Source organism: Dama dama, chromosome 22 (genome assembly GCF_033118175.1).
Source record: "Dama dama isolate Ldn47 chromosome 22, ASM3311817v1, whole genome shotgun sequence".
NCBI lineage: Eukaryota > Metazoa > Chordata > Mammalia > Artiodactyla > Cervidae > Dama > Dama dama.
In genome coordinates, this window is record NC_083702.1 from 7,855,702 (window position 1) to 7,882,837 (window position 27,136).

General features: G+C 55.5%; 2 protein-coding genes across 2 annotated transcripts; one reads left to right on the plus strand and one right to left on the minus strand.

Annotated features, from left to right (window-relative positions):
• The first annotated feature begins 789 nt into the window (after positions 1-789).
• Positions 790-10,480, plus strand: CHADL (chondroadherin like). Its single transcript, XM_061123924.1, has 6 exons — positions 790-869; positions 914-1,082; positions 1,621-3,321; positions 3,799-3,965; positions 4,604-4,801; positions 10,358-10,480. The coding sequence occupies exons 1-5, from the start codon at positions 790-792 to the stop codon at positions 4,773-4,775; spliced, it is 2,289 nt and encodes a 762-aa protein (XP_060979907.1). The 3' UTR covers positions 4,776-4,801; positions 10,358-10,480.
• L3MBTL2 (L3MBTL histone methyl-lysine binding protein 2) lies at positions 7,989-26,310 on the minus strand. The gene is made up of 17 exons (XM_061124456.1): positions 26,186-26,310; positions 24,141-24,375; positions 22,471-22,604; positions 19,325-19,448; positions 18,392-18,471; positions 17,080-17,197; positions 16,558-16,692; positions 16,208-16,296; positions 14,782-15,013; positions 14,177-14,253; positions 13,900-14,004; positions 12,936-13,083; positions 12,472-12,554; positions 11,923-12,157; positions 11,381-11,446; positions 10,431-10,547; positions 7,989-9,990 (listed from the first exon to the last, which is right to left on the minus strand). Exons 1-17 carry the CDS (start codon positions 26,207-26,209, stop codon positions 9,878-9,880), a joined length of 2,115 nt encoding a protein of 704 aa, XP_060980439.1. The 5' UTR covers positions 26,210-26,310; the 3' UTR covers positions 7,989-9,877.
• Positions 26,311-27,136: the final 826 nt, after the last annotated feature.

Here is a 27,136-nt window from a genome sequence, read left to right on the forward strand (position 1 = left end):
CTGTCAGGGAAGCAGGACTCAGGACTTCCCAGCATAGGCAGTGAGGAGATGCTGGAGGGTTTTCAGCTTGGGTGTCAGGGCCCACCTGTATTTCGGAAAGTTCCCTCTGGGTGTTGGTGGTGAGCGGAGGGCTGGGGGAGCAAGGAGTGCCACCGTGGCACGGTGGGCCCTGTGGAGAGGCAGGTAGCAGTTGGGAGGTGAAGGGGTCTTGCTGGGCAATGGACGCATGGTGGGTGGACAGACGGGTAAGTGGACAGACCTGGCCCAAAGCACAGCCCCAAGGCCATACCCTCAGTTTCCCCCAGGCCAGGCCAGCTGGGTGGCACTAAGATGAAGAAAGGACGGCAGAGGAATAAACAGGAGAGAAGTTGGAGCTCCCACCAGCCTGCCTGTCAGAGAGGCACTGGCCAGCCACTAAGGCTCCTTGAGGCTCTTGGACCCCATGACACCTGGTCCCCCAAAGTCTAGCCTCACTCGGGCCAGGCCTGGGTCCGCCCCTCCGGCTGCCGGGCCGACTCCTCAAGGTGCATGTCGTGTTCCCTAGCACCGGGGTGCCGAGGAATGGCTGACTCTCCATCGCCGACCTCACCCTGGGAGGACAGGCCTCCCCTGGACCCAGGAGCCTCTGTACAGCCTGTCCACTCCTCTGAACTGACTGGGCAAGGCCTCACCAAGGCACTGGGCAGACAGTCACAGGGACTCGCCAGGTTGTCCCTCGGTCTGATCCTGTTGCCTCTGATGTAAAACAGGGAATCCCAGCTCAATTGGAGGGGTTGGAGGCTCAGGGTAATGACAGCTCCCCAGCGCCAGAGGAGGAAAACGTCCGAGGGGCTCTGGGACAAGAAGCAGGGTTCAGGGAAGCGGACAGTGTGGGTCTCTTGTTCTGCGAACAAGTGGCCCTTCTCTCTGCCAGGCCCCAGAGTGTCTCCCTGGTGCTGCTGCTTCCACTGCTGCTGCCACTGGGGCCAAACCAGTGTGCGGTGGCCCAGCGCTGTCCGCAGGCCTGCGTCTGCGACAATCCCAGGAGGCATGTCGCCTGCCGGCACCAGAACCTCACCGAGGTGCCAACCGCCATCCCTGAGGTCAGCAGGGCAAGGTGGGGTGGGGGAGGACAGCAGGAGGAGCCTGGGCTGGCACCGGAGGATCTGCCACTACCTGGCTGGGGGAGGCTCCGGCAACTCACTTTTCCTCCCTGAGCCTCAGTCTTCACACCTGTAAAATGGGAATGATAACAGCCAACAAGAGGGAGATGATCTATTTAAAATCCTAAGTTACTGGAACAAGTTAAGTGACCTATAATAGACACTGAGTTAATTACAGGCCCTGGGGCAGCGAATGGGGGATCTAGTGGGATAAGGTATGGTCTCTGCCCGCGGAGTCAAGAGCTGGATAGGAGAGTGAAACCAGAGGGGGCAGTGACAGTTCAACGTGGAAAGTGCCAGAGCCAGGGATACCCGGGCGGCTGCGGAGGAAGACTTCCTGGAGGAGGAGTCAGGGAGCAGGATGAAGAGAAGGCGGGGGGAGACTGTTCAGGTGAGGGAAGAGCACGTGCCAGTGTTAGCAAGGGGCACAGGCTGTGGTCCGGGTGCCCCTCAGCCTTGCCCTCCTCTCCCGGCTCAGCTGACCCAGCGTCTGGAGCTCCAGGGCAACATGCTGAAAGAGATCCCTCCGGCTGCCTTCCGGGACCTGCCTTACCTGACACACCTGGACCTGCGGTACTGCCAGGTGGAGCTGGTGGCCGAGGGGGCCTTCCGAGGCCTGGGCCGCCTGCTCTTCCTCAACCTGGCCTCCAACCGCCTGACCGCGCTGCCCCAGGAGGCGCTGGACGGGCTGGGCTCGTTGCAGCGGCTGGAGCTGGCGGGGAACCTGCTGGAGGAGCTGCGGCCAGGGACGTTCGGGGCGCTGGGCGCGGTGACCACGCTGAACCTGGCCCACAACGCCCTGGTCTACCTGCCCGCCATGGCCTTCCAGGGGCTGGTGCGCGCCCGCTGGCTGCAGCTGTCGCACAACGCGCTCAGCGTGCTGGCCCCAGAGGCCCTGGCCGGCCTGCCCGCCCTGCGCCGGCTCAGCCTGCACCACAACGAGCTGCAGGCCCTGCCCGGGGCGGCCTTGTCCCAGGCCCGCGGCCTGGCCCGCCTCGAGCTGGGCCACAACCCCTTCACCTACGCGGGGGAGGAGGACGGGCTGGCGCTCCCCGGCCTGCGGGAGCTGAGGCTGGACCATGGGGCCCTGCAGGCCCTGGATGCCCGGGCCTTCACCCACTGCCCCCGCCTGCACACGCTGGACCTCCGCGGGAACCAGCTGGACGCCCTGCCGCCGCTGCAGGGCCCGGGGCAGCTGCGCCGGCTGCGGCTGCAGGGGAACCCGCTGTGGTGCGGCTGCCGGGCCCGGCCGCTGCTGGAGTGGCTAGCGCGGGCGCGCGTGCGCTCGGACGGCGTGTGCTGGGGGCCGCGGCGCCTGCGCGGGGAGGCCCTGGACGCCCTGCGGCCCTCGGACCTGCGCTGCCCCGAGTACGAGGCGGCCGCGGAGGAGGAGGCCGAGGAGCTGGCGGCCGCGCGGCCCCGCGCCCCTGCCGGTGCCCCCGGGGAGGAGGCCGGGGCGGCCGGGCCCTGCCCGCGCACCTGCGTGTGCGACCCGGAGTCGCGGCACAGCAGCTGTGAGGGCCGGGGCCTGCAGGCCGTGCCCCGCGGCTTCCCCAACGACACGCAGCTCCTGGACCTCAGGCGGAGCCGCTTCCCCGTGGTGCCCCGGGCGGCCTTCCCGGGCCTGGGCCGCCTCGTGTCGCTGCACCTGCAGCACTGCGGCCTCACGGAGCTGGAGGCGGGCGCCCTGGCGGGGCTGGACAGCCTTCTCTACCTCTACCTGTCGGACAACCGGCTCTCTGGCCTCAGCGCTGCTGCCCTCGAGGGGGCCCCCCGCCTGGGCTATCTGTACCTGGAGCGGAACCGCTTCGTGCGGGTGCCAGGGGCTGCCTTGCTCGCCCTGCCCAGCCTCTTCTCCCTGCACCTGCAGGACAACGCCCTGGACCACCTGGTGCCTGGTGACCTGGCAGGCGGGCGGGCCTTGCGCTGGCTCTACCTAAGTGGGAACCGCCTCGCCCGAGTGTCCCCTGGGGCGCTGGGTCCTGCTCGGGAGCTGGAGAAGCTGCACCTGGACAGGAACCAGCTGGACGAGGTGCCCACGGAGGCCCTGGAGGGGCTGCCAGCCCTCCTGGAGCTGCAGCTCTCGGGGAACCCGCTCGGAGCCCTACGAGATGGCGCCTTCCGGCCTGTGGGCCGTTCGCTGCAGCACCTCTTTCTCAACAGCAGTGGCCTGCAGCAGGTGGGCGCAGGGGAGAAGGGGCGAGGGGAGGCAGCTTGTGTTCTCAGCCCACACCGCTACCCTGCCTCGCTGGGCCCGAGGCTGGGCGTGAGGGCCCTGAGATGAGCTGGGCACTGCGCCTGCCCCCAGGAACTCAGGCGTGGGCCACAGATCAGGCCGGAACGCAGTGCCGCATGGAGGCAGGGAGGACGCTGCTGAGGCCTGGAGGCGGGAGCTCCCCAGGGTCTGTGGGATTACCTGCTGTTACACGCTTTGTGGGCAGGGCTTTTGTTATTGTGTGGGGGATAGGGTCTAGCGAAAGAACCGTGAACTGGGGGTCTGGGTGATTTGTAGAGGGCAAGGGCTTTGGCCTTGGACCAGCCTGGGTCTTCCACCAGCACTGCCCTTCCGGCCCCAGCCTTGGGCTCTCCACTCCCCAGGCCTGGGGCTGGTACGGGCCGGCAGGAGCTCACACCAGAGCCTGGCGCCTTCCTGCAGATTTCTCCTGGGGCCTTCTCGGGCCTGGGGCCCCGGCTCCGGAGCCTACACCTGCAGAAGAACCAGCTGCAGACACTGCCCGCCCTGCCCAGTCTCAGCGAGCTGGAGCTCATTGACCTCAGCGGCAACCCCTTCCGCTGTGACTGCCAGCTGCTCCCGCTTCACAGGTGAGCACCCCCAGCTGGGGCCAGCTGCTCTCAAGCCCCCACCGTCTCCCTGGGGGCACCAGGTCAGTGCCATTTGAGCACCTATGGTGGGGGAGGATCCTGCCAGGGCCAGCTGCCCTCCCTGGGGAGCTATCCCACAGGGCTTGGGGTGGGTTTCCCTGAGCCTCTGTTCCCTCATCCATAAAGTGGGGGTGAAATCTGCCCAGCCGAGTGGACCTAGTCAGCACGTGAGAGCACTGTACCTCATTGCCCAAGAAAGCAGCAAGGGCCCTGGAGCCCAGAGACCAGGGCTCAAAGCCGCCTCTGTGATTGTCTCCTTTTGAGCCACGTGGGCTCTCTGTGCTGTTAAGTCATCTGTAAAGGGGATGATGGTGACTGCGTCCACCTCCTGGTGTTGACTGTAAAATGACGTTAAATTCAGGAGCTTGTCTCCATCGCTTTGGCTCACCAGTCCTCCACCACTGTTTATTACCGGCCCCCTTTTACAGGGAGGGGACTGAGGTTTGACTTGCTCAGGATCACTTAACTGGTGTGTCCACTCTCATCCACTCGGCCCCACTGTGCCCAAACACGAGGACCTCCTTGCTGTCCTCAGGGAAGCTCGGCACGGGGGCTCCCCCCACCGCGTTTCTTCTCAGGTGGCTGGCGGGTCTGAACCTGCGTGTGGGGGCCACCTGTGCCACCCCCCCCAGTGCCCGTGGCCAGAGGGTGAAGGCCGCAGCTGCTGTCTTTGAAGCCTGCCCGGGCCGGGCTGCCAGGAAGGCCAAGTGGACACCGGGCCCCAGGCCTGGCGCCCGGGGGACCCCATGAAGGGAAGACGGCAGAGAGCGAACGAGGTAGGCCGAGGGGTGGGGGCAATGAGGCCTCGGGTGGGTCAGGTTTTAAGGCCCTTACGGTGGTAAGGGTCTGACTTCTCTTGGTCTCAGTTTCATGAGGTTGTAGATCTGGGCGGGGACCAGATCTACTTCTGGTGGCATCTGAGAGTGATGTCCACCCTCTCCAGCTCTGGGCTAAGCTCAGATGGAGCTTGTGAAGAAATGACCACGCGCCGTTTTGTCCCCTGGGACAGTGGCCTGATTAAGCTGCAGCCTCCCGGGACGATGTGTGTCCAGGAGAATCCCACAGTGACGGTCACTGCTGGCTTGCTGTTGATTCAGCCTTTTCCCACCTGATCTCAGGGGTCTCACTTGTTGCTGGGGTGGGAAGAGCAAGGGTACAGATGTGTTGTTGGCACCACGGGTCAGACTCCATCACCCCCTTGACATTACATTTGACAAAACATATAGTTGAATTCCTTTTTTTTTTTAAGTAATTGGGATCATAATTCAGTTCAGGTCAGTCACTCAGTTGAGTCTGACTCTCTGACCCCATGGGCTGCAGCATGCCAGGTCTCCCTGTCCATCACCAACTCCTGGAGTTTACTCAAACTCATGTCCATTGAGTTGGTAATGCCATCCAATCATCTCATCCTCTGTCGTCCCCTTCTCCTCCCACCTTCAATCATTCACAGCATCAGGGTCTTTTCAAATGAGTCAGTTCTTCGCATCAGGTGGCCAAAGTATTGGAGTTTCAGCTTCAGCATCAGTCCTTCCAATGAATATTCAGGATTGATTTCCTTTAGGATGGACTGGTTGGATCTCCTTGCTATCCAAGGGACTCTCAGAGTCTTCTCCAACACCACAGTTCAAAAGCATCAATTCTTTGGCACTCAACTTTCTTTATGGTCCAACTGTCATCCATACATGACTACTGGAAAAACCAAAGCTTTGACTAGATGGACCTTTGTCGGCAAAGTAATGTCTCTACTATCTACTATATGCTATCTAGGTTGGTCATAACTTTTCTTCCAAGGAGCAAGCGTCTTTTAATTTCATGGATGCAGTTACCATCTGCAGTGATTTTGGAGCCCCCCAAAAAATAAAGTCTGCCACTGTTTCCCCATCTATTTGCCATGAAGTGATGGGACCAGATGCCATGATCTTAGTTTTCTGAATGTTGAGTTTTAAGCCAACTTTTCCACTCTCCTCTTTCACTTTCATCAAAAGGCTCTTTAGTTCTTCGCTTTCTGCCATAAGGGTGGTGTCATCTGCATGTCTGAGGTTATTGATATTTTTCCCGGCAATCTTGATTCCAGCATGTGGTTCATCCAGCCCAGCGTTTCTCATGATGTCCTCTGCATAGAAGTTAAATAAGCAGGGTGACAATATACAGCTTTGACATACTCCTTTCCCTATTTAGAACCAGTCTGTTGTTCCATGTCCAGTTCTAACTGTTGCTTCCTGACCTGCATACAGATTTCTCAGGAGGCAGGTCAGGTGATCTAGTATTCCCATCTCTTTAAGAATTTTTCAGTTTGTTGTGATCCACCCAGTCAAAGGCTTTGGCCTAGTCAATAAAGCAGTAGATGTTTTTCTGGAACTGTCACTTTTTCAATGATCCAATTAGATCTCTGGTTCCTTTGCCTTTTCTAAAACCAGTTTGAACATCTGGAAGTTCACCGTTCACATACTATTGAAGCCTGGCTTGGAGAATTTTGAGCATTACTTTACTAGCGTGTGAGATGAGTGCAATTGTGTGATAGTTTAAGCATCTTTAGCATTGCCTTTCTTTGGGATTGGAATGAAAACTGACCTTTTCCAGTCCTGTGGCCACTGTTGAGTTTTCCAAATTTGATAGCATATTGAGTGCAGCACTTTAAAAGCATCATCTTTTAGGATTTAAAATAGCTCAACTGGATTTCCATCACCTCCACTAGCTTTGTTCATAGTGATGCTTCCTAAGGCCCACTTGACTTCACATTCCACAATGTCTGGCTCTAGGTGAGTGATCACACCAGGGGTTTATTTTATTTTGGCTGTGCTGGGTCTTCTTGGCTGCACAGGTTTTTCTCAAATTGCGGCAAGCAGGGGCTCCTCTTCTTGCAGTGCGCAGGCTTCTCTTGTGGTGACTCTTGGGCTTTAGCAGTTAGCTGCCCGTGGGTTTGGTTGCAGCTCCTGGGTTCTAGAGCACAGGCTCAGTAGTTGTCCTGCAGCATGTGGGATCTCCCTAGACCAGGGATCAAGCCAGCATCTCCTGCACTGGCAGGCAGATTCTTTACTACGAAGTCATCAGGGAAGCCCTAGGATTTATTTCTACTTCTATTTAAAGTAGCTGCTTCCTCCCAGGAATACAAAGGCCTTGAAGGACACAGCCCCTGATCCCTGGCAGAATTCTGCGTTGGGGCGCTCACCAGATTGAAGCCACCGAGTCTTGTGACCTGGCCAAGACAAGCTGGTTTAATCCCACTGTTGCCATTTCTTGTCAACTTAGGCCACCAAGTTACTGAACTTTAATGAGCCTTCTTTCTCTTACATGTAAAATAGTCACCATGTCCTCACAGGATCAAGGATGAAGTAAGCGGTGTGAACACCTGTAAACTAGTGTCTGGCATGAGGCTGTCACAAACGCCAATTCCCTTGCTTCCCCATCCCTCAAGCAGCCAAGGGGCCAACGGGGTGACAGTAAAGGAAAGTGCAGGGGGTTCCACCAGTGCTTGCCCCAGAGAGGTGCTCACTGCCGGCCGTCGGGCAGTGGGGCAAGGAGTGGAGAGGCTTCTGTTCCTCAGGACATCTTCCAGCCTTCAGATGTTTCCCTCTCCCTTCCCTGACCCCTGCCACTGCTGTGGAACTTCAAGACTTTTAGTCCCATCCAATGGCAAGGGCAGTGGAGGGACAAGGTTCATTCTGTGCCTTGAGCTAAAACGTCCTGGAGGTCAACAGGTCCATCTGTGCCTGACTAACCTCCAGGGCCCAGGGATGTGTCTACACTTGGTCACATGCTCGCTGAGGGCACCTTCGTGCTGGTCACGAGGGGTGTGAAGATGGGCTGGGCCTCTGGGGAGCCCGGGGTCCTGGAGGGGAGTGGCAGAGACAAGTACCATGGCATCTGCTGTGGAGATGTGTCTTGCACTCTTCATGGGTGAACGCTCCCCGTCTCTGTAGCCGACCTGGTGGGGTGGCGTCTCAGAACAGAAGGAACACAGACTGACGGCAGCAAGAAAGGGATTTAATCGTCTCACAGGACTTAAGTGTGGGAAGCCCATCTGGGGCTGGCCCGGCGGCTGAACTTGCCCCCTAGCCCTGCGTGCTGTGCTCAGGCACTGTGGGCATCAACTTCTGCACTCAGGAAGAAGCAAAACGGAAGGCCAAACAAGTCCCATCACCCCAGAAGCTCTTCAGTCAGAACTTGATCCTTTAAAGGGAAGAGCAGCGGGGACAATGATTCTTCTCAGCTGGGCAATCACCCTCAACAAAGGCAGGCCATGCGAGCAGGCTGTGGAACTGCACGCCACTGTCAGCCACCTTCCTCCATCACCATGAGGCGGGTGAGGGGAGGCACAGCCCGTCACATTTAGGGAGTTCAGGCTGCAAGAGGGGCCTTCCTAGGCCTCGTTTCTATTCCACCTGAGCCTGCACAGTGCCTTTAGGAAAGGACAAAAGATCTGGTTCTCTCTGAACTGAAATTGGCTCCCCTTGGGCTGGTCGCCCATCTCCGGGATGACATCCAACAGCAGGGTCCTCTACACACCCAAGGTCAGCATCCCATCCGGCAGGCACGGACTGTGGCAGCTATTACAGGGTAACACAGGGACACACCCAGCCATGCTGTCTCTACTCAAACACATGGAAGGCAAGAGGGGCTGAGGACAGCAGCCTGTCACCACTTAGGTGCCAGGTCTCCTGAAGAGACGGTGGGTCAGAGGGAGAAGACAGCTTCAAAGGAGACTTAATTGCAGAACAGAAGCAGCTGAAATGTGGGCAGACGCTAGGTGAACTTCTAGAATGTACTTTCAGAGGAGCAGCAGAATCAAAATATATTATGGAGTGAAGGACATGCACAGTGAGGGAAAGGACCAAGAAGCATGTCCCTGCCTCCAGGAGCTCCTTCAGGGCCACATCAGCCAGCAGGGTGGACCATCCCATGTCGAGGCCCCGAGACTTTCTGGCAAGGCCAGACCTGTTCCTGGTTAAGAGAAAGGGAGAAAGAAAAGGACAGGTCCTAGTCCAGCTGGGCTCCAGAGTGGGTTAAGTTCAACAATGGTGGCACCTTCTCTCTCAGGGGATGCTTGCATGCGTGTGCACAAACATGTGCACACACCCAGACCCACCCCCCCTTCCCGTGGCACAGGGACTGGTGTGGTCTCCCCCACCTGAGGCCCTGGCAAGCTCCCTTTCCTAGGGGGCAGACCTTGCCTCTGCTCCTCTTGGAAATGGAGTCAGTACTCATGCCAAGGGAAAACAGATCAAGGCCACCTCACAAGTCACCGGGACCTATATGATGGTCACTGCTGCTCAGCTGCCTGCCAGAGCTGGGCGCCGGTACAGGGCTCCCCAACCTCCTGGGGGTGCCAGGAAGAGCAGAGCCCCAACCCAGGCAGGAGGGGCCGTTCCACATGGTGTCTGGGGCAGAGGCTATACCCCTGGCACCACTCACGTCTGTCAGGTGACTGTCCCCACCTCGAGATCTGCGTGGGCCTAACCATTAGCCAACTTGCCTGCCATGTGTAGCCCCCACCCTGCCAATGGAGCAGTGTGGGGGAGTGGAGGGGACGAGTGAGGAAGAGCTTCAGGAGCTCTCGCTGGACAGGGAGGTGCTCACAGGTAGCCCCCATCTCATGGCCTTGCAGGAGAGGAGGCCAGAGGCCAGAGGAGACCCTGGCTGCTCCTTGGGTGCCTGGCCCCCACAGCACCAGGCAAAATTTATGCAAAAAGGCTCAGTCTCCAAAGTAAAGTAGGTTGGCGTGGTGGTGAGAGAGGCGCCCTAGGCTGGCTTCCGGCTGGCAGCGAGGAAGGCTCAGTCTCCAAAGTAAAGTAGGTTGGCGTGGTGGTGAGAGAGGCGCCCTAGGCTGGCTTCCGGCTGGCAGCGAGGAAGGCTCAGTCATCCATCTCCTGTTTGATGTTCTCGACGGGGACAGGCAGCTCCGGACTCGGGGCCTTGTCGGCCATGGCCACGTCCAAATGCTCTTCCTTCACACGCACGGTGATGACTGAAGAGGAAGAGAGGTGCAGGGCAAGAAGGAGAGATGCATGGAGCTCAGGATCTGGAGAAGGAACCGGGCTTCCTACAGACAGGGGCCCTTGGGGTGTGGCGGGGAGAGCCCCTTCCCCTCTGTGGGGCAGGCAGTAGCCAAGGCCTAGGGCCCTGTCCCACCAGCCTGGCAGGCAGTCCACCCTGCTAAGTGCATGGGCTGGGGCTGGGGCTGGGGCTGGGGTGGAGAGGGCCAGGCCAGTGCTCGGCTCCATTCAGAGCTGGGGGAGGGTGTCTGGGAAGCCCTCTGGGCCCAGTGGTCTGAGAAAGGTTGCTCGGTGCCCAGAAAATGCCCTTCAAGCCTGACTCTGCTCTTCTGTGCGCAGGTGGGGAAAGAGAGGCCCAGCTCCTGAGCAGGGAGCCGCCCACCAGCCCCAGCCGTGTGCGGGAGGCTCTTACTCTCATCAGGAGTGGGCTCCGATGGCACCTTCTCCGCCGCCTGCAGGTCCTCCTCCAGCAGGGCCTTCTTGGACCCCTGTCTGAGGGGCCGTGTCTTGGCCGGTGGTATTCTTTTTCCTTGGAATAAAAACAGAATTCAATCCAGGCGAGGGCTGTATCCACATGAAACAGCAGTTTGGCAGCCCAGCAGAGGGGAAGGTATCAGCTGGGGAGGACCAAGGCCCGAACTCTGACCTCACCCCTCAGGGCTGTGTGCCCAAGGCTCAGAGCTTCTCCCCAGTAACGGATTAGCGCCCCCACCCCGCCATGGTGGTTAAGCTTCCTGTTTCTGCTCCTCACTTTCTTCATGTCAACAGTGTGATTTTCCCAGCCCTGATTCTCAATGGCACAGGGTCCTGCCACTTGATCCATGCCACACCCTCACAGGATCTTAACCCTCCCCAGGGACCGTGTCTGTTTCCTCTCTGTTCCCTTTCGGGACATCCTCTCTTCTGCAGAGACCATGTCGGGGAGCCCCAGCTCACTGCAGCTCAGCCTGGGGCCTGCTGAGGTTGGGTCGGCCTGTGAGAGGTCCCCACGCTTGGGGGTCACCCTTGCTCCCTCCCCCTGGGGATCATGAGAGAATGATTTGCTCTTCAATCTTTTACCCTCATACCCCACAACTGCACAAGGCCTCAGAGACCAGGCCACCCGCGACCCCTGCTCCAACCCATACAGCCTCTGTGTCTTTTCCTCAGCACCCTAACCACTGCCAGAGACCAGAAGACTCCCTAATTGTGTTCTGGGTCCCTAAAACACAGGGTGATGGATGGGCTCATGGGGCAAAGGGCAAAGGAGAGGTGGGGCCATGAAGAGTGTGACTGATCTGGGTAGTGGCCCCCCGCCCAGGTACACAGGCTCAGCTGATCCCAGGTCCCACCCCAGCCGGGCAGCTTTAGAGCATCACTTACGTTTCTTCCCAAACTGTTTCTTTTTCTTCTTTGTGGCCTCTTTGGCTTTCAAAGGTGTGGTGGGCTCTGTTGTTGAAAGACACAGACATGAAGTGAGAAGAGCACATCCCAAGATCCCTGCCCACCCCTCACCGGCCTCCCTTACACAGGGGACGCCCCTGAAGGAAAGCCAGAGCTGGGCTGTGAGAATGGGGAGGGGCTGCGGGGAGGGACTGGATGACAGCTGTCCCTTCTGCCCACCCGCATCACCAGGGTGCTCAGAGGGGCCTGGGGGATTTACCTGGTGCACAAGGGCACGAGCATATGACAGAGTGGGCAAGGTCAAGGAAGGAGCTCTGCAGGCCAGAGGGAGAGGGAGACAGAGAAGTCAGGAGCAGAAGGGGGAGACCAGGGCCGCTCTCTCCCAGGAAGTGGTCCAGGAGATGCTTGATCTCACGCCAGAGGGCCAAAGGTGGGTGTGCAGTGGGGGAGGTGGGGCGGAGGGTGGTTGGCAGGAAGGAAAAAGAAAGTCAAGAGCCCTTCAGGGCCAGGAGAGCCCAGACCTGTAGCCACAGGTGGCTGGAGCTGGTAGCCGGTGAGCTCACACCAGCCGACGGGGTAGATGTCCGGGGACTCGCAGTCCACCCACTGGTCGTACTCGCTATCCCAGCCATCGAAGTGGATGCTAAGGAGTCGGTGCACCACCCGCTTCACAGTGGCCACGCAGATGAGCCGGGGCTCCATCAGGTCCACGGCCTCTAGCTTCATGCCCACCTTGAAGCCGTGGTTGGGGCAGTCCTGGAATGGGCATCAAGGCCGAGCAAATCAGCTAGGTCCCCACCCTGTCGGAGCAGCCCTGGGTGTGGGAGCGGGTCCGAGCCTGCCTGCAGGGGTTTGGTGGGGGAGGGGGGTCCTCAGACCAGGAACCCCTCTGCACTGTGATCCCAGGCGCCAGCCCCTCTAGGAAAGGCACTGGCTGACTGTTCAGCACGCATCCACATCAGAGTTTGGTACTCCTCCCTGAAACAACTGATCTTAGCAGCAGGGACTCGAGAAGAGAAGGGGCTGGAATCACCACCTCGGGTGGTGGTGGGCAGGGTTGGTCTCCTCACCATGTTGAAGAGTCTCGATGGAGCTGCCTTCGCCTTGGTCTTCTCCAAGTAGACCTCCCAGCTGAAAGTGTGAGCCTCGTACCCTGGAGTGGAAGGCAGAGATGAGGAGGGAGGGAGGTGAGGGGGGGTCCTGGAAAGCCCCCCACAGAGCCAAAGGGGCTCCTGCAGCTCCATCAGGACTCAGCCCAAAGTCTCCCCAGCAACGTTCTTCCCTCCTCCCCAGGTTGGTACCTGCTCTAGGCCCACAGTCCTGTAGTACAGGGTGCTCACTGCCCAAAGGGACAGGTGGGAGCTCTGCTCACCAAGCCACATGGGGCCATGGGGCCCAGCCAGCCCAGACGAAGGGCTAGTGGTGACCGTGGGGAGTGCGTCACCTCTCCAGTCCACTCAAGACTTCAAGCTCCCGGAGTCTGGCTTGGCCTGTGGCCTCAACCCTGCTCCCTCCGACTGTATGCCAGTCTTACCTTTCGGGGGTGTGAGCTCAATGTCATTCTTCTGGCAGAAGTTGGCTGGGAAGATGGCGTGGGAGGAAGCATGGTAACAGAACCAGTCAGAGCCATCTGTGGAGGGCCCCCCGTCCACACAGATCATCAGGTAACCATCTAGGAGTACCTAGTGGTGGCGGAGAGGGAAACAGACAGAACCTGGTATTCTAAACTGCACCCCCATCCCAGGGTGAGGTGACAGGATAGGGATATGAGGAGGATGGAGCTGCTTTTCAGAGAACTCAGCACTCATGTAACCCGTGTAATGGTAAAATCATCTAGCTTCCTCATGCGTAGTCAGTCATGTCAGACTCTGCAACCCCATGGACTGCAGCCCGACAAGCCCTTCCAGGCAAGAATACTGGAGTGGGTTGCCATTTCCTCTCCTAGGGGATCTTCCTGACCCCCTCAATGGACACCACATGCTGTGCCAGCAGGAACTGTCTCTGTCCTTTTGTCACTGTGTTCTCAAGGGTGAACTCGGGGGCCCCGCCTGGAGATTTGCTAGATGGACGAATCAGTGTGTCCCCAGGAGGGCTGAGGGGTGGTTGCTGGCCCCTCAGGCTGCAGCAGTAACCAAGGTCTGCAGCAACGCCAGCCCGGCTGTGGCGTGGCAAGACTAGCCCCCAAAGGAGACAGCAGGTGGTGGCAGGAAGGCCTACAGCTGACCCAGGACCAGGCTCAGGCCAGGTGTTCAGTAGCACCCACAGGTGGCTGGCCAGGGACTCTGCTAACCTGACAGTTTGATGCCGTGGCCCACAGGCCTGGACCAGCCCACAGGGCTGGCAAGCCTCTGACCCCTGATGAGAACGCAGATTCCGAGCCAGGAGCTAAGTCTATATGTGCGAAAACCAGGCCACTCAGGAGCAGCCAGTAGGGGGCGCTCTGCCACCGCCCTGCGCGCAAGAAGCGCTGCTGGAGGCCAGAGGGAGCCCAGGCTCACCTTGCAGATGGTCGCCACGCAGATGTTGCCCAGATTCAGGGGGTCGATGGCCTCCAGTTTCATCCCCTCCTCAAACCAGCCACCTTCTGTGTAGACAGCTCGAACCTTAAAGGAATGGGGCAGTTGGGCAATCTCTGGACTGGCCCGGGGAGGGGTGGGAAAGAGGCCTCAGCTGCTGTTGGCCTGACAAGGAAACAGGGAGGGGAGGGGGAGATCTGGGGCCTCAGGTCTGGAGTGGACCTGTGGCCAAGGGGCAGTGCCCAGGGCTGGGCCTCACCTTCTTGAACAAGTAAGGAACAGCGTCACAGTAGATCTTCCGGAAGGCGGGGTGGTGGGCCATGTCACTGCGCCTCTCTTTTAGGGAGACAGTGGAGGGAGGAAGGGGGAGAAGGAAGTTGAAGCTGCTAACACAACCATCTCCACACCTCCCCCAGAATGTGGGGCTGCTCAGCAGCCCCTCACCCCTCCACCAGGAGCTCTCCGTTGGAACTATTCAGCCCTGAGGACCCAGACTCCTCCTATGTTGCCAGGAGAGGATGTGGCCTGGAGCCTATAGTTGCGAATTAACTTTTACCATTTCAGGCTGGAGAAGGAAATGGCAACCCACTCCAGTATTCTTGCCTGGAGAATTCCATGGATAGAGAAGCCTGGTAGGCTACAGTCCATGGGATCGCAAAGAGTTGCACACGACTGAGCAACTAAAACACACAACACGCTTCAGGCTGAGTGTCCTTGGTCAAGTCACGCAACCCCTCAGGACACCTGGTCAAGTCCTGCTATGCTCAGGGTAAATGTGACTATCCCCATTACTCAGATTAGTTGTGGGATGCAGAGATGTGCCCCCACCCCGACCCAGGCCCATGCTGGCCAGGGACGGCTAACCTGACAGCTTGATGCCGTGGCCGACTCGCCTGGACCAGCCCACAGGGTGGATCAGGGGACTCCACATGTGGCACCAGAAGTCGTCGTCACTGTCGCCATCCTCGTAGAGGAGCCGCAGGCGGCCCCCAATGACTGTGTCCACCACGGCCATGCGGGTCCGGGACACCTGGGACTTGTCCACCACCTCCAGCCGCATGCCCTGCCGAAAGGGGTACTTCATGCTCTCCACCATCTGCAATGACATCAGAACACAGGCCTGCTGGGTCGATTCCTCCCTCTGTCCTGTCCTGTCCCTTGGGAGTAACCAGAGGACGGGACGGGGTGGGGGGCGAGGAAACCGGCAGAGGAGCCCCTCCTGCCCACCAGATTCCACCCTGGCTCCCAAGTCCCTGGGATGATAGAATATTTACAATGTGTGCACCAAAATGCCAGCAAGTCATTGTGATGGGAATCACAGACTGCTTTTCAGATTAAGCAAACAGTGCCCCAGGGAGGTCGTGTGACTCACCTAGAGTCACACGGGGTCATTAGTGCCAGAGCCGAGCCACACATCTGGGCTTGGGGTCCAGCTCTGTGCTCTTCCAGGGATCTGCACTCTGATCACGAGTCCCTCCCAGTGCTCTCTACCTTCCAGCCCCTCCCGACAGCACCCACTAAACCAGCCTGGTGTTTAGAGAACTGAGCACCCTTTGCCTCGATACCTCTAATTTCAGCCCTGGCCCCGCCGGGCTGCAGCTCTGAACGGCTCTCCTAGCACCTCAGCAGTAATGCCTGCCCCTTGGACACAGCCAAGGATAGTGACCAAGATCCCACAGCTGCTCTAGAGCCCCAGTGGTGGGGCCCGGGTGAAGAGACAGGCGGTTCTGTCTGCTGAGGTTCTGGCGCTGTCCTGCCTGGGATAGAGGATGGGTACGGAAGTTCTGTGGGGCTTTTCCAGCACCGGGGCACTGCGGACTCAGGGAGAACCATTCCAGTTTCTTAGTAGTGGTGGGGACAGAGCAGTGCAATTCCAAATCCCACCAGGAGGGGGAGAGTGCCAGACGGCAGTGCCTTGTATATTACAAGCACTTAAGTCAAATCTATTGAATGAATAGAGGTCTCCTACATTGCCTGCAGGCCCTTTACTACTAGCGCCACCTGGGAAGGCCAGTTGAATGAACACTCCTGAAAACGCTATGAGCAAAGGAAGATCTGGAAGAGCACGCCAGCAGACAAAGCAACATGACCAATGAGGCTGGCTCAAAGCAGGGAGGAAGCTAATGGTAGATGACGCCCACCACCCATACTTAGGGAATCTGGAGCTGCTCTGATGGCTAAACCAAGGGGGTCTTAGAAAAAATACTCCAGTGAGCAGCACAAAGGACAGACAGAAGGGGAAAGGGGCAGGAGCAGACCAGTTAGGAGACCCCAGGGTGCTCTGCCAGACCTTGATATGGAAGTCCACAGGCAGCGTCCTGGAGCCCACCAGGCGTTTCATGAGGTAGCCCTTCCAGTCGGTGAACTTGGCATGGATGGCTGGGGAGGCAGAGCAGAATCCTGAGTACGGACTGCCACCACTCTGCTGACAGGCGCCAGTCTGCCCCAGAGAGTAGCAGAGGGGCCTGAATAACGTATTTCTGCCTTCTCAGCCCGGCAGTCCTGGATTCCCCAGCCTGGACCTGCCCTGCGGCCTCTGGACAAGGGAGAGGAAGGGAGGAGGCAGGTGGGCTGTAGGCTGGTCTGACTTCTCCCAGGGGCCCACAGGAACCAGGATGGGCAGCACGCTCATCAACTCACTCCGCGGGGGCACCAGGATCTTGCTGTTGATGGCACACCAGCCGATGGGGTGGACATCCACAGTCCCCAGGTTGCACCAGAAGTCATGGCTGGCATCATTTTCAAAGCCTTCATAGCGGAGCAGCACCCGGTACCCTGAGCAGGAGGAAGGAGAGGTAACTCTTAGGCCTTCTTGCTTCTCCAGCCTAAACCAGGCTGCCTACTCCAAGAACCCCTTCTACAACAGCCAGAGCAAAAACAAACCCCTGCCATGTACCTGGAAAGCAGTATGGCACAGTAGGGGGAGTAATTTTCTACGGCCTGATCTACCCTGGAAGGAACTTCAGAATGGGAGTTTCCAAACTCACCAAGCTCTGTGGTCCCCTCTAAGTAGGTAACATGAAAGCATAGCAAGAAGGGAGAACGAAACTCCAGTGGGCGGGTTTTTTGTTTTATGAAGCTGATGTCTGCTCCGACACTACCTGTCCATCTGGAGATGTCACCCCCAGCCCTTGACCCTGCCTTGGTCAGAGGAGCACCCACCTGCCGCCTGGATGACCGAGGCAATCCAGTACACCCGGCTGGGGAGCACGGCGTCGCTGTTGAGTACCTCCACCTTCATTCCCTTCATCACATCCTCCCACTGGTCATAGAGTGGGACCTGCGTAGTGGTGAGAGGGTTCAAGGGGACAGTGAGGCACCTGGGTGGGCAGGAGAGCGGCTGGCTGCAGGGCTTCACGGGATGCTGTATCCTTCTCCTTTGCCCCTCAGTGTTTCCCCTCACTCACTGTGCGTGCAAGGCCAGGCCCAGGTCTAGGGAGGAAGCGATGAACTGAGGTGCCCACCCCTGTGAAGAGCCGAGTCAGGGGATGGGAGTAGGGGTGTCACACAGCCCTGCTAATCTCTACAGGACTGGCTCCTAGTTGTCACCCTCCCAGGCACAGCACACCTGTGCCAGCAGACACCTAGCAGTTTCCCACTCTCACTATGTGACAGGCGCTTCTAAGACACAAACAGCACTCCTTCAAATCATCACACCAGGTGGTTGGATTTCTCTTGTGGTACAGTGGGCAAGAATCTGCCTGCCAGTGCAGGGGATGTGAGGTCAATCCCTGGTTGGGGACTAAGCACCCACAAGCCAAGGGGCAACTAAGCCCTTGCGCCGTAATGAGAAGCCCCTGTGCTCCGCAACAAAGACCCAGTGCAGCCAAAATAAAATAAATAGGCCTTCTCCAGATTTCCTGGGCTTTAGGAAATTGGCTTGAAAGACGAAGAATCTGCCTGCCAGTGCAGGGTTCGATCCCTGGGTTGGGAAGATCCTCCGAAGGAGGAGATGACAACCCACTCTAGTGTTCTTGCCAGGAAAACTCCATAGATGGAGGAGCCTGGCAGGCTGTAGTCCACGGGGTCTCAAGGAGTCAGATGCAACTGAGTATACAGTGACAGGGAGTCAGGGAGCCTTTAGCAGAAGGGGTTCCAGGAGGCACCCATATCTGCCTCCCGGGAGCCAATGCAGGGTGGTTCACAAGCACCAAGCTGTCAACAGGAAAGCACTAAAAATGGGGGAAAGAGAAGGGGATTCTTACAGTTGGCTCTGGATACCAAAGCACAAAGTGCTATTATGTGAATAAGCCTGGGGGGGACCTCCATGGGGCGTGCTCGAAGCTCTCGGTGAGGGTCTGTGAGGACTTGGTGAAGAACAAGTGGACAGAAAGGTGAATCGGAGCGAGCCGAAAAGCCGGGCACCCAGACTTCACCCTGTTCCCTCCCGCTGCTGAAGCAGTGAGGCAGGTGGGTGAGCCGGCGGCCGCGCCCGGGCCCCTGCCCGCCCTCCCCTCGTGCCCAGGGCACTCACATGCTTAAAGCAGCTGACAGGAGCAGCCTTGTAACTGTGATCCTTCAGGAACTTCCCCCAGTCGAAACCCAAGACCAGTGCTGCAGAACCAAGAGGACCAGAGTTGAGGGGTCGAAGTGGGGAGCTCTCACAGCAGCCTCTCCAGGAACCCGGGCGGCCCTGAGGACCGGGAGCAGCCCGGGCCCGCCCCACACCTGCCCCAGCAGTGGCCACTCCAGGAACCCGGGCCTGGGGAGCGGGAGCACAGGCCCCTTCCCCACCGTGCAGCCTGGGCTCGCCCCATACCTGCCCCAGCAGTGGCCATGGGGATGGGACGGGGAGGACCTCATCCAGAGGCTGCCAGACTCTCAGGAGTAGAGGGAACACTCAGAGGGAAATGTCTGATCTTCCTCCCCCAAGAGAAAGAAGGAAATTCAAAGACCCTCGGGCTTAAATTCCTCAGACTGCCCCCAACCTCTCATTGGCCATAGCCAATCTAGATGGGTGGGAGGTGCACACACCACAGCCCCTCCAGCCCTGATCTGGGAGCTGTGTCAGACCACATAGTGCATAGCTTCCAGCCTACATTTATTTAGAAACAGCTACTTACACTCAGAAAGAGAGAAGTTGCTAATCCCACCACCATTCTTCACAGTGAAGATCTAGGTCTCCACTGCCCCAGGGAAACAAAAGCCCGAGGGTTACAGGCAATGCTAAACAAAGGAAGCTAACTCTTGGCTTTTAAGTGCTCAAGAGGAGAGTGATTGAGGGATCTTATGGGCCATCTCACAGTTACTCCCAGGTGGGGAAGATGCCATCTAAAGCGAGCCTGGGCTGGTCCTTTCTAGCTGGCCCCCTTCTCCAATCCTGGCTCCTAGGGAGCGCCCCGCTCACCCACCGAGTCCTGGCACCACCCCCCACCGGCTTCCTGAGCACCAATCCCCACTGACTGACCGTCCTGCCCGGTTGGGGTCCCGTCGGCAAGCTGTCCTGTCCCCTGGGAGTGGAGGAAGGCTCCAATTTTGGCAGACCAGGCAGCTTTGTGCAGGACTTTGGCCTTCTTGGTAGGTGGTTTTCCCTGGAGGGAGGACAGCGCATCTGTAGCCTAAAGGCTGATAACAAGGCTCCAGATTTGGACTGCCCAGGTAACCTCTTTGGGACTCCAGTTTCTTAACTTGTAAATCAAGATGATAACAATTAAAATGCTTAGCTCAGGGGGGAGTTGCAAGGGTGAGGGTCACATATTGTGCTGAACTCAATAAGCACTTAGCTGTTGTTCACCTGCAGGAGGCGGGGGGGGGGGGGGGGGGGGGGGGGGGGGGGGGTTGGCAGAGCCAGAGGGAAGGGAGGGATAAATTTTCCATCTTTTAAGCCCAGCTACTGCGAGGAACCTCTTGCTGGTGGCCTCAGCTCTCAGCCTTCTCCTTCCTCTGGTGTTCCTATGGGTTTATGGCAGAGAGGGAGTTTCAGAAGGCTCATGAACTGAACAGAGTTTATGAGGTACTCAAAGAGGTCCTACTGACCTGTGTATTAGTCGCTTAGTCGTGTCCAGCTGTTTGTGACCCATGAACTGTAGCCTGCCAGGCTCCTCTGTTCATGGGATTTTTCTCCAGGCAAATATACTGGAGTGGATTGCTATTTCCTTCTCCAGGGGATTTTCCAGACCCAGGGATCAAACCTGGGTCTCCTGCATCAGAGGCAGATTCTTTACCATCTGAGTTAATAGGGAAGACCTGGTCGGTAATTTGTAGCTTAAGCACTGATCAGAGAGGCCCAGAGAATTTATTAAAGAGATCAGTGATTGGGGGAGAATGGATACACGCATATGTATGGCTGAATCCCTTTGCTGTCCACCTGAAACTATCATTAACACTGTTAACCGGCTATGTTGTTCAGTCACTCAGTTGTGTCCGACTCATTTGCAATCCCATGGACTGTAGCCCATCAGGCTCCTCTGTCCATGGGATTTCCCAGGCAAGAATACAGGAGTGGGTTGCCATTTCCTTCTCCAGGGGATCTTTCCGACACAGGGATCAAACCCGCCTCTCTTGCATTAGCAGGCAGATTCTTTACCACTGAGCCGTAAAGGAAGCTACTGTAATACAAAGTAAAAAGTTTTTTTTTAAAAAAAAAAAAAAAGAGAGAGATCAAAGAAATAGAAATGTGGGTTTAAGGAGTTCCCTGATGGTCTAGTGGTTAGGATCTGGCGCTTTCACTGCCACGGACCCGGGTTCAATCCCTAGTCGGGGAACTGAGATCCTGCAAGACAAGTGGCACAGACAAAATTTAAAATAAAAAAAAATGTGGGTTTAAGTTCCAAAATCACTGCAGATGGTGACTGCAGCCATGAAATAAAAAGACACTTACTCCTTGGAAGAAAAGTTATGACGAACCTAAACAGCGTATTAAAAAGCAGAGACATTACTTTGCCAACAAAGGTCCATCTAGTCAAGGCTATGGTTTTTCCAGTAGTCATGTATGGATGTGAGAGTTGGACTATAAAGAAAGCTGAGTGCCAAAGAATTGATTCTTTTGAACTGTGGTGTTGGAGAAGACTCTTGAGAGTCCCTTGGACTGCCAGGAGATCCAGCCAGTCCAACCTAAAGGAAATCAATCCTGAATATTCATTGGAAGGACTAATGCTGAAGCTGAAACTCCAATACTTTGGCCATCTGATATGAAGAACTAACTCATTTGAAAAGACCCTGATGCTGGGAAAGATTGAAGGCAGGAGAAGGGGACGACAGAGGATGAGATGGTTGGATGGACATGAGTTTGAGTAAACTCCGCGAGTTGGTGATGGACAGGGAGGCCTGGCGTGCTGCAGTCCATGGGGTCGAAGAGAGTCAGACACGACTGAGTGACTGAATTGATCTGAAGTTCCACACAGACCTGGCACCAAATCCTGGCTCTTGAATTTTATTTGTGTACCTCTGAGTAAGTTAGTAAAAATTTTTGAGCCTTTCAAACAGGAATCTTTAAAAATTCATTTTTTAGGAATCACTGGTTAGACTGAGGGTGCCAAGCCCTTCTCAAGTATCCCCAGACTGTAGTTAATAACAATGTTATTATTAGCTCACTGGGAAGGACTTTCTTATGCCTTGACTAAAATCTGCAAAGTGAAGGAGACAACAGTAACTATCTCACGAGTGAGAGATAACATGCACGAGGCTTTAACTAGAAGAGCTGGACTGAGACACACAATAAACATCAGGCTTCACAGGACAATCACCTGGGGTGCTCATTAAAGCCTCCTATGTCTAGGCTGTGCTCCCTCCCAATTAAACCATAATCTTCATGAGATTTTTGAAACTTTCCAGGTGACCCCTACATGTAGTCAAGTTTGCAAACCAGTGTAGTGAAGACACAAGGCCAGGCTCCCGAGATGAGGCTCCAGTTTTAGCTCAGTCCTCTTCCTACAGAGCCCATAGGTAAATCATTCTTCCTCTCTGGACCTCAGCACACTTGTCAATTAGTATGTGGGTTAGACAACACAGCTCCAAGAATCCTCCCCCTTCTCAGAGTTCTACAAATGTCAATAGTCAACTAGAGGTTGGTAAGACTTTCTAGGCAGCTGCCTGTGGGATGGAGTCAGAGACGAGGCACCATCTTCTCAAACCCACCATGGCCGGAGAAGCTTGTGGCCCACTTCCCGGCTTCCTTTCAGAGCATTTGTAAAAGTGCAGCAGGAAGACATGGGTGCCAGACTCCCCCCAGAGTTCTTGTTTACAACTTATTGAGGGCAGCGGTTCCCTGGTGGCCCAGTGGTTAGGACTCTGCACTTCCACTGCAGGGGGGCATGGGTTCCATCCCTGGAGCTGCAATTCCCACATTCCACGCAGCACGGCCAAAAAGAGAACTTTCTGAGGACACATCAGACCCCTGAGGGGTGAGGGTTGGGGGTGAAGGGTAGCTCCATGAATCTGCAATTTACTGAGCTCTAGAAATGGGTGCGTAAGAAATACCAGGCCGTTTACAACCTCAGAAGGCCATAAGCAACGTCCTGCCCAAGCCCTCTGGGCCCCTCGCCAGCACAGTTGGTAGTTCCTCACTCAGTACCCAGGGCCCCAGGAAGGGTCTTCCAAGTGACTGCCTCTCACCTGTAATCTCGCCAAGATACTGGCTTTCTTGGAGTTGGAGGAGTAGCTCCTGGAACAGGAGACGCTGCAGAATCTCTTGGTCTTGGAGAAGAAGGCTTCCCTGGTACCCACGATCCCACACATCTCACAGACAGCTGGGAAGAGAATTTAGCACGTGACTCCCTCGATCATCACCCCAATTCAAACAAAATGACGGGCCCTTCAAACCTGGGGCACTGCATTAAGCCCCTAAGGCTGACAGAACTGGAATAGGAGGTGTGTACCCCTGAAGCTGTGTGGCATCCCTTGGCTCTGCGTGTCAACAGGGGGGCTAGGAGAATCCCTGTGGACAACTGGGGAAAGTTTGCAAAGAGGAAAATGAGAAGACAAAAATGTACCCATATCATTTAACTTTTGTGGGCCTGTTTTCTTCTCATCTCTAAAGAGGCTCAACTAGATCAATGATTCTTCCCTGATGTCACATTAGAATCACCTGGAAAGCATTTAAAAATGCCCTGATTAGAATGACCTGATCTGTGGTGGGACACAGACATCAGTGGTTATGAGAAGTTCCCCAGATGATTCTAATGTGTGGCCAGGTGTGTGCACCCCCCAGACTAGATGGTCTCTAATAGTTCATTCTAGTGCTAAGATTCTAAGAGAATGACTGGAAAAAGACAGAAGGGAGAAAAATTAAAAAAAAGGGGAGATAGGACTTCCCTGGTGGTACAGTGGCTAAGAATCTGCCTGCCAGTGCAGGAAAGGCGGATTTGATCCTTGGCCTGGGAAGATTACACATGCCACAATGCAGCTAAACCCGTGCCCCACAACTACTGAGCCCATGTGCTGCAACTACTGAAGCCCATGCACCTACAGCCTGTGGTCTACAATAAGAGAAGCCACACAAGAAGCCCGTATACCACAACGAAGTACCCCCATTTGCTACAACTAGAGAAAGCCCGCGTGCAGCAATGAAGACCCAGTGCAACCAACAGCAACATAAATAATTTAATAAATAAAAATAAAAGGGGAGAGAGGAAGAGAAGACAGATGAATGGACAGGCAAAGAGTATTAGATGCTCCTCCTCTAAAGAGTAAAGGGACCAGGAAACAGGAGTGTCATCACAGACCATCTAACCTGCCTCTTTGCACAGGGAGTCCCCACACTGGAGGCCCTGACACAGAGGTCCAGCAGCTATGCAAGCATCATATACCTCTGAAGCCAACTGGCTTCCAGATGATTCACGGGGATTCTTATCTGCCCTCATCCTCTCACCAGGAGGTCACTTAATTCTGTATTTCCTTGCCTCTCACTTCCAACTCACAAGCTATTTCTTGTCTGTTCCCAGAGAGTAACCAGATCACATTAGGTGTCATATATTCTCAAGACCCAGGCTTAGAAATCCACCAAGTATTATTATTTACACAAACGCAAAAGCACCACCATGTTAATGACCGGCATCTAATATGTGCTGAATGAATATTAATTGTGTGAAAAGAATGAAATCACAACTTGAAATCAGACTGAAATGACCCTTGGGGATACTTGGAGTGCCTCTGTCTCTCTCACAGGTCCTTAGACATCAGATCACAGAACCCTTTACACCCGGACAGCTCCACCCACCTGGCCTACATCTACCTCTCCATCCATAGCCTCTGAAACCTATCTTCAGGGGACACTTTGAAGGCACCTGGCTCAGAACCACTGCCGTCTAAGGATCGCGGTGTCCCAGGACTGAGCAGATGCAGCGGGGAGGTGGGCAGCTCCCCTGCTTCCCGATCCTCATGTTCTGCTTCACTTGACTCCTCAAGATAGGAGCTGCTCTCACTGCCCGCGCTGCTGTTATAACTCCGGAAACTGTCATAGCCGCCAAAGAGCTCCAGGTCTTCGTCTTCCTCTTCCATCGGTTCTGAAGACGGAGTCTCCTAGGAAAAGGATGACACAAAGCAGGCTGAAGCAATCATGCTTGGCTTACTGTAAGACAAGGGAAACTGCAGGTCTGCTATCAACTCCCTTTCCAGTTCTCGGTCAAGTCAACGCTTCTGGGCCGAGTGGCAGGTACAATCAAACACCCCTTTCGTAAACACCAGGATCATTACTCTTGTTTATACATTTCTCAACTGCAAAAGAATACCTTAGCAAGACAGAAACATGTATTAGGAACTCACCAGGGTCCTCTGCAAATTTATACATGATGACATTTTACCACAGTTCACACAGAATACAGTGATGTGAAAATATACTAAGCATGGTGCTTCATGAAGACATTTTGGAAAAGATGTATTTTAGAAACTCATTCTTCCCCCTTCAGCAGATGTACACCAAAGTAATTTCAACTCAAAAACAATGTAAGTCAGATGAAAGTTAATTTGGGGCCCAGACTGCCCTAAAGAGGATTTGAGGCAAATGACATACTAGCACTGTGGGACATACCATAGCTTTGGACTCAGCCTTGATCCTAACTAGCTGTGGGTCCTTGGGCAAGTTGTTTAACCTGTCTGGGTCTCAATTTTCCCATCTATAAAACAAGAAAAGTATTTGGCTCAAAAGATGTGCAATGTAAAATGAGGTATTGTATATGAATCTAACTGGCATGTAGCAGAAAAGGTGTGAAGTGTTTGGGCTCTAGGCTAAGACTCCAAAACCATCCCTACTGTATGACCTGCTGCAGTTCAATCTCAGTGCCTCGGTTTCCCCATCTGTAAATGAGGACAATCCCACCTATTTCATAGGCTTTGGGGGAGAAATAAGGGTTAATATGGGAAAGGCACTCAGAATGGTGACTTGCACACAGCAAGTGCTCAATAAATGCTGGTCCTCATTACTGGTTAAAAGCAGAGGCTCTCAAATCAGATACGCCGGAGTTGGAATCCAGGCTCTCCTACTTAGGGCTCTCGGGTTCTCCGTCAGTACAATGGCTGGAACAAGCCTTCTTTAGAGGGCTGCTATGAGCACCCAGGCGCTATGGAAAGCCTAGTTCTGTTCCCAGCAGTCAGTGACAGCTCTAAAACTGGGAGTTATTCACACTCTACACTGATGATGATTCTTCTTTACTCTTGTAGCGCTTTTGAGCGATTCCACTTTATATTTACACTACACATGCAAATGTGCCAGAAAGGAAATTCAAATATAAGGTGACCACAAGCCAAATGATGAAAGGATGTATGGGTTACAGGTGGTGGGAAGAGTGGAAAAAGCCAAACAGGGACAGTTTTGGAACCTGACAGACTTAGTGCTCATCTCCTTCACTTTACAGCTGTGTGACCCTCCTGGGGAGTAGCACCACCCTCTCCAAGCCTCAGCTGCATGATCCATAAAAAAAGAGACAATAACACAAGGCTTGTTACTGTGGGAGACAACGCACGGATACGCTCCAGATACGGAGTATTTATTAAACTTTAATCTTCCTTTACTTCCCACCAGGATGTGACTGGCCTCCTAGTCCCTAAAGACGCCACCATGAGACAAGGGGGAGAAGGAAGATTCAGGAGCTCTCATATCCTGAATCCAGTTCCTCTTCCCCCAGGCCAGTGAAGCTGTTCCTCTCTCAACCTCACTCGGACCCAGGAGAACGGGAGCAAAAGGCGACATCAATCGCCTCCGGCCTCGCTCAGCCTAACTACCTGTTTATCCATCCTCCACCCTCCAGGCGTCGCTCAAAGGCCTAACGAAGGCCCACCGAGCGAGGCTCTCGGGGTTCCCTTTCCCAGTCACGAGAAGTCCTCTCCCTCTCACCTCGACGCCCCGGGGCTTCTCCATGAGACCTAACAGTTTCTTCAACCGTCACCAGGTGTAGGAAGCCATATTGGCCTCGCCGCTCTCCCAGAGCGCACTCCTAGGCCGCCTCCAAGGGCCGAGGGCCAATCACGCTGCAGGAAAGAGGTAAAGCCGGTTCCGCTCTCTCCTGAGCCCCGCCTCTCCTGGAGGCGGGGAACCCGCGGCTACTCATGGGACTTGTAGTTTCCTCTGGGCTGCACGTGGAGGGGGTCGTTGCTATGGCGACGTGAAAATTTCCCGGCCCTAGACCTGCCCGGCCCGGGAGGATAGTTCTTGTTTCTCCACGATAACCTCTTGCTATCACACCGACTCCGTTCTTCATTAAACAATTATTGAATACCTAAGAAGGTACTGTTCAGGCACCCTCCAGGGAAAACCTCGCCCTCTCCCTGATGAGAAATTAAATGTGCCCTAGTGCGGGGATGCCTAGTAGAGAGACTTTTCCCTGTTTAGGCAGAAATTGGAATACTCTTAAGTCCAATGGTATAAATGTCCCACATGCTCAAAATTCTGGAACACTCTACCTTGCATCACCATCTCCTGAAATAAACCTCAGATATGAGGCTCTCTGCCTCATTCTTTTGGGATTTCCCACACGGTCCTTACTCACAGTTCTAGGTACTGTAGTAGAGCTTTTAAAAAAAAAAAAAAAAAAAAAAAATCACTTGTCTGTGCTGGGTCTTCCCTGCAGTGTGGACTTTAGTTGTAGAGATGGGGGGGGTGGGGGCTACTCTTCCTTGCAATTCGTGGGCTTCTTATTGCCACGCCTTCTCTTGTGCAGAGCACCAGGCTCTAAGACACAGGTTCATTAGTTGTGGCACACTGGCTTAATTGCTCCACAGCATGTGTGATCTTCCCGGACCGGGGATCAGAGCCCTGTTTCCTGCATTGGCAGGCAGATTCTTTACC

What these genes read in the sequence shown, in the direction of transcription:
- CHADL (XM_061123924.1), top strand. Translation starts at nt 790, where the DNA reads ATGACAGCTCCCCAGCGCCAGAGGAGGAAAACGTCCGAGGGGCTCTGG. An exon ending in ACAGCAGTGGCCTGCAGCAG is followed by an intron (nt 3,322 to 3,798) that starts GTGGGCGCAGGG and finishes GCCTTCCTGCAG; the next exon opens with ATTTCTCCTGGGGCCTTCTC. An exon ending in CAGCTGCTCCCGCTTCACAG is followed by an intron (nt 3,966 to 4,603) that starts GTGAGCACCCCC and finishes GTTTCTTCTCAG; the next exon opens with GTGGCTGGCGGGTCTGAACC.
- L3MBTL2 (XM_061124456.1), bottom strand. Translation starts at nt 26,209, where the DNA reads ATGGAGAAGCCCCGGGGCGTCGAG. An exon ending in CTGTGGACTTCCATATCAAG is followed by an intron (nt 15,014 to 16,207) that starts GTCTGGCAGAGC and finishes ATGTCATTGCAG; the next exon opens with ATGGTGGAGAGCATGAAGTA. An exon ending in CCAGCCACCTGTGGCTACAG is followed by an intron (nt 11,447 to 11,922) that starts GTCTGGGCTCTC and finishes TTTCAACAACAG; the next exon opens with AGCCCACCACACCTTTGAAA.